Source organism: Gossypium hirsutum, chromosome A01 (assembly GCF_007990345.1).
Source record: "Gossypium hirsutum isolate 1008001.06 chromosome A01, Gossypium_hirsutum_v2.1, whole genome shotgun sequence".
Classification (NCBI taxonomy): Eukaryota; Viridiplantae; Streptophyta; class Magnoliopsida; order Malvales; family Malvaceae; genus Gossypium; species Gossypium hirsutum.
Window position 1 is genome coordinate 87,119,974 of NC_053424.1, and position 6,500 is coordinate 87,126,473.

Sequence of the window (6,500 nt, forward strand, 5' to 3'; positions counted from 1 at the left end):
AATCTTTGTTACATCAAGTACCCCAAGTTACGTTAAGCTTTATAGCCATTAGTCTAATTATGGGACGATGGTCCCATCGCTATAATATTAACTGCCTAAATTTTGATATGTGAATTTTAGATATATAATTTTTATTTAATTTAATTCTCACAAATCATTATTATTATCTTTTTTTAATAATTGAGGTAAAAATATTCAAATTATAATGTTACAACACAAATATTCTTGTCACTAAATTTAGAAGTTATTATTACTATTAATATAATAATATTTGATGTTTACATATTATATACAAAAATAATTATATATATCTAACATAAAATTAAATATAAATATTTATTTTTAATTTATATAATTAAATTAAAATATCGTATTCGTATATATGTTTGAATTATAATTAAAATTTTATTTTTATAATTTTAATTTATATCTCCAATTACACATTTAATCAAATAGAAATTCAAATTCAAATTCAAATTAATTTATACAATCTATATACAATCATTCACAATTACCGTATCAAAATTCGAAATCAACCGTATACGATCCTACTTATCCCGCAAGTCATTGAAACAAATAATAATAATAAAAACAATCACGTCTTCTAAAAGGGGTAGTTTGGGAAAGCTAACAAAATTAAGTATTGAAAAGAGACTTCTATACTCATTTTAAATAAAAACAAAAAAGTGTCGAAAATTACATACCCTTTGCCAAACAGCTTCCTTTTCCTCGCTATTCATGAAGAAATCATGTCATTTTCAGTATTATCACCCTATATATATAAACCCTTCAAACTCTCCCCCCTCCAAAAAAAAAAAAACAGGTATACAACTACAAGGCCTTGGGCGTGAAGCAGCAGCATTTGCAACTTGCAAATCTGCCAAATAAAAAAAACAAAAAAAAAAAGAGAGAGAGGGTGCGAATTAGGTTTACAAATATGGAGCAAAAGAAGATCAACCATGAAAACAACAACAACAAAGCAGCTATAAGAGATGAAGATGGATATAAAGGCGTCCCAATTCATAGCCAAGTGATGAAGATAAAGCGAGAGTTTGAGAAGATCAAGCACCCGTCATTGCAACAAGCTGATATGAGACGAGTGCTTCGGGAGATCACCAGGCAACGCTCCCGTTCCCCTCTCGGATTAGCTGAAAGACCTATAGCTGTTGGCCATTCCTAGAAACTTCCATCACCTTGTAGAAGCAAAAGTAAGAGGAAATAGTTACTTTCATACCCACCAACAGCTTTTTAGGATTAGATTGGATTTTTCTGTTCTTTTTTAATCACGCCCCTGTTTATGGATCTATCTGTTGTGGATATGTTTATGGAGAAAACACTTCCTCTGTTTCTCCCCTATATTAATTAATAACTTAAAAGGTCTTCTTGTTTGAATTAAACATTTAAACCAGCTAAGCTCCCTCTGTTTCTGGAACACAGTTTGGTTTATAGCAAATCACCTCTCTGTTTTTGGTACCCACTCCTCTTTTCCTACTCAAACATAAAAAAATATATAGGGCAGACACCGCAACGGATGCACCAAATCTAACCACCAGGTAAAACAAGTCAATTACTTAAACCGAAAGGAAAAGATTTGATGTGTGGGGGTGATAACAAGAAACAGAACCAAGTGCCAAAGAAGGAGCAAACTGTAATTACCGTTTCCATACCATAAGAAACTCGTGGTGGTTCTCCTTGGATCTTCAGCCTCCTTATGAGATCTATCATGACATCTATAATCAGGTCACTACACCGATTATAGATAGCACAACTCTTAAAACACTCTTATAAGCATCCTTGTACACTATGTTACTCCAAGTCTCCAACATGATTATGTGCTTAACACATGCATTTTCAATTTTTCTATGACAAAATATGTTTTAAGTACAATGAAGTTAAGTATCGACCATTACAACATCATGGATATTTGAAGGGGTAATTCAACCAAAGAGTATCAAGTGAGCCACTAAGCCTCAAGACTAACACAATGCATCACCCTATTACCTAAGCGGTCAACCCGTGCAATTCACAACTTAATGGTATGTATTAATAAAATAAAAAATAAATTTAAATATAATATTTAAATATGTTATAAGTTGTTTCTAATAATTTTGTTAATTTATTATTTTTGAATTAAATTAAACATTTTGTTAATTTATTATTTTTGAATTAAATTAAACATTATGGTATTACATAATATAATATTTAAATAATATAATAAAAATAGTATTTATAGTATTACATAATATTTTGCTTTAGTTTTTAAAAACATGTTATGGTATGATACCAAATATCAATTTTCTAAATTGTGAATACAAATGTTTTAAAAGCTTATAGACAATGTGAAAGCAAGCTATGGCTTCACCAAGAATATGGCCCAGTAAAGATAATTCCTCACAGAAACTAGTAAGTTGGAGATTATACAATAAGCATCAGACTAAATTATAATATTATCAAAACCTTGATCTCTACCAAGTTTTAGCCCAACAAATGATGGCATCATTTTCCACCATGCTACCATCAATCATCTCAGCTAATCTCTTTCTGCACCTGCCTAGGATCAGCCCGTCATGACGCCTATGCCCGATGCGTGGTCTCTTGCAACGAAGGAGGCATCTGCGTTGATCTTCAAAGTTTGTCCCTCCAATGCCTTCATCTAACCTGTCTTCGGCAATGGGGCAAGGCTAGCTGTTTAGTCAAATTATGAATGTGGAACTCTTCTTGTAATTCTCTTGTATAATCAAGAGCCACAAGCGGTGGGGTTTGTTTGCCAAAGAGCACCTCATTGTTACCAGTGTTCCAAAGATACCATAAGAGTACCAAGAGACTTGTCAAAACATCTCCGTCCAATATTCGGTTGGACTGCTCCATCCAATCCATGCACCTGGAAACAGTAGACAACACCAAAGCCACTAAAATTTGACTGTTGCACTTGCAGCATCCATAAGAGCTGCATCATATTTGAGCTCAGTGTAATCATATGGATTTGACAGCAAAAATGTCCCACTTGGGCATTTCATCAAACACTAATTGACATGAACTTAATTAGCATCTTGTTGGTGCGGATTTCAGCCATTTGATTGGAGCTATGGTTTGCACATATCAACCAGAGGAAGCATCGCTGTGGATTCCATCTGAAACTTTCCCCCTACACAACTGTAATGCCCTGTATGAGACTGCCGACATTGAATTTATACCTAACTGCATAGTTGAATCCGATTTACAATACATAAATATAAATAAATATTGATATATTAATAATTTGTGTTAGTGTTGATATGATTGTATTTTTTTGAACATACAAGAATTATCCAAAATAACCATTAAATTCCATAGAAAGAGAAGTTGATAGTAATCAAAATATACACAAATTCATAAGACCAATATAAGAAAATAAAAATAAAATAAAAATAAAAACAAGCTGCTGCTATGGAATAAGCAGATTGATACCCAGAAAAAAAAAACCAGAGCATCAGTTGATTTAGACAGCAACATCTCTCTTAGAATCCATGGAAACAAAGGTGGCTCCAGCCATCATCATAACCTTATACTCTTCGAAATCAATCATCCCATTTCCATCATTGTCGACTCCACTTATCATCTTCCTACACTCTGCGATCGAACATTCTTCTCCGAGGCTCTTAAGAACCTCGTGGAGTTCCTCAGCTGAAACCCAACCATTCCCGTCAATGTCATACACCGAGAAAGCGTCCTTCAAGTTCTCCAAAACCTCTTCCGAGTCGACTCCTTTGGTGTTCAACTCGATGAACTCGTTGAAATTTATGAACCCATCACCGTCGGCGTCGAATTCTTTGATCATGTTGTGGAGTTCTTCATCGGAGGGGTGTTGACCGAGTGATTTCATAATGGAACCCAGTTCGGAGGCTGAGATCTTACCGTCTCCATTCGCATCGAACTTTTTGAACACTTCTTCGATTTCTTGGAGTTGGGTTTGGGTAAAATTTCGCACGGGAGATTGAATAAACAATGATCCACTTGAAGAGACAGTTGGAGAATCAGTTGAATTTCTAGAACGCAGCTTCTTTTTCCTATTGAAAATCGACCCAAATCCCATTAGATTGTGATTTTTTTTTTGTATAAAAAACTCAACAACAAATAAAAAAACGGTTTTGAAATAGATAAAAAGATGAGATGAGTGGATTATATATACTGAACAAAGGGAAATTCCATCCCATACGGAATTATAAGTTGAAACGGAAAAAAATGGGCTTTTGATTTTGCAGATAATTGTTGATTGCTAAATATAGAGGAGGGGAATGGGGATGTGTTACTGGCTGGGTTTGCTATAGAGGGAGTTTAGGCGGTGATTACTACACCCAATTTGTGGAGAAAACGGAACTTGGAAGCATGTTGTTGGGCAGTTGAATATTTGAATTTCCTATTTTTTTGTAATCAATTTTACTTTTTTTTTTCTTTTTAAATGCTATATTTAGATAGATGATATTTTATCTTTTAAAAAATAGATCATATTTTATATAGTACACTGAGCTTATAACAGGTTTTTTTAAAAAAAAATTGAAAATATTAAAAGTTATATTATTTTTATAATGTTTTTTAAGAGTTATTAACTAAAATAGCCTTTTTTTTTTTACAAAGGCAAGAAGTAATATTATGGCCAGGAGAAGTTAATGAAGACTTTGGATGCATATGTTGCTCATTGTTTTGCTTCTTTTTTTGTGTTGCTAGTTATTTGCAGTTTGTTGTTGGATAGTGACCAAATGGAGGAGCTGTCGGATGTCTTCAAGTGTTGGTTAAAGCTTACATCCTACATTCATGCACCCAAGTATAATGTTGACTCATTTTCCATCCTTGTTGAGAAGCCTACAATAAGTGATATTATGAGCTTTGAGAGGAAAAAGAATAGGACATAGAATAAGGATCCTAGCATGGAGCTTGCTTGTAAATTTGTGACTTTTGATAAACATAAAATTGAAGCCCCTGGGATCCTGAACAATTATTGCTCCGTCTATCATGACATTTTGGTTCTCCTATACTGTGCATAAGAAAAGAGTTCAATAACGAGTTGATTCTCCGATGTCAAGAGATCTTTGGGCCTTTGGTCGAATGGCTAGGGGAGTGTCAGAGGTGTAAATGTTGAGTATAGATAGATAAAGATCATTAATCCTTTTGAGGGCAACAATAGGATTGGGATTAGTTTATCGAAATATGAGCTCATTTCTTACTTTCCAAATGGTCGAGAGAATACATGCCAAAAGAGAGTAAAATCTCATTGAATCAACGGAATTTATGTCATTAGATTGAAACCATTGGAGAATCCAATTGGAGATGGAAGAAACATTAAGAGAATTAGGGCGAAGAAAGAGAGGGAAACCAAACCAAATGGCCCTAGCAAACTTACATTCATGGGAGAGATGTTTAATAGTTCCCTTGTTGGTGGTACAAAAAGGGCATAAGTTATCATTTGAAGAAAATCTTCTTGAGAGGAGGACTTTTGTAAGGAGGCGATTGTTGGCAAAATCCGATTATGAAAATAATTTACTATTATAGCGGAAGTTAACACCCTCCACCCGACCCGATTCTCCTTATCCAGGCTTCGGGTATTACTTCACATTAACTTAACGAAATTCACAAAACCATTGACAAAAATTATTTATTGGAGACATTTCTCATTAAATTGATTATAATTCCATATTTAAAGAACAAAGGAAAGTATTTTCACATAACATAGTGTATAGTATTTGCACATGACATAGCGTATCAATCTTGCAAAATTTTAATTCAACTTATAAGTTACAAAAGACAGACTCTATGGTGTTTGTCGTGTTTACAAAATGAATTTGCCTAAACTCATTTCGCATGAGGTTTGCCCATCATCGCCCTAGGACACGCAGAGAATTGTAGTTGATAATTGTGGCTCATCTGCCCTTTTTAAAATATGCCATGGCCAAGGACATCCTCCAGAATTTACATATTAGAATTCACGTTTACTATCATGATGAACTTCATCATATACCACTGCGATGACCAAACTCACAACTTAACCTCTCCACACTCATAGATACTTCCATTTCTCCCAAATAATTTTTAATAATATATTACATATTCAATATGCACACATTCAGGTAAGCTCGTTCATCTTCTTAACCTAAGCATTCTTCATTACATGTTTCATATACATCAACACAGTCATATCTCACAGGACACATTCCAAACATACTTATTTTCAGCAATAATTCATGCACTCATTCACTGTTTCTGCAACATCATTCACAAGAGATTATTCTAGAGAGACTTATAGGAGTCGATATTAAGGACTCACCTATGACTCACCTACTATAGCTACCAGCTTTAGCCTTCAAACATCCAATTCGAACCAGCAACAACTGTAACAACCCGTTTTCAGTGAAATCGGAATAGTGGCTTCAAGACCACAAATCTGAGTTAGAAAGAAAATTTATTTTAATCATATTTCATGGTCTGCATTATGATAGAAAAGACGTATGAAAATTTCGATAAAATAA

General features: G+C 33.9%; 2 protein-coding genes across 2 annotated transcripts; one reads left to right on the forward strand and one right to left on the reverse strand.

Annotated features, from left to right (window-relative positions):
• Positions 1 to 759: 759 nt before the first annotated feature.
• Positions 760 to 1,397, forward strand: LOC121223713 (uncharacterized). The gene has a single exon (XM_041105959.1). It carries the CDS (start codon positions 938 to 940, stop codon positions 1,178 to 1,180), a length of 243 nt encoding a protein of 80 aa, XP_040961893.1. The 5' UTR covers positions 760 to 937; the 3' UTR covers positions 1,181 to 1,397.
• Positions 1,398 to 3,304: 1,907 nt separating this feature from the next.
• Positions 3,305 to 4,403, reverse strand: LOC107935246 (probable calcium-binding protein CML25). Its single transcript, XM_016867818.2, has one exon. It carries the CDS (start codon positions 4,070 to 4,072, stop codon positions 3,479 to 3,481), a length of 594 nt encoding a protein of 197 aa, XP_016723307.1. The 5' UTR covers positions 4,073 to 4,403; the 3' UTR covers positions 3,305 to 3,478.
• Between the last annotated feature and the right edge of the window lie 2,097 nt (positions 4,404 to 6,500).

Coding starts and splice junctions, on each gene's coding strand:
- LOC121223713 (XM_041105959.1), top strand. CDS start 938: ATGGAGCAAAAGAAGATCAACCATGAAAACAACAACAACAAAGCAGCT.
- LOC107935246 (XM_016867818.2), bottom strand. CDS start 4,072: ATGGGATTTGGGTCGATTTTCAATAGGAAAAAGAAGCTGCGTTCTAGA.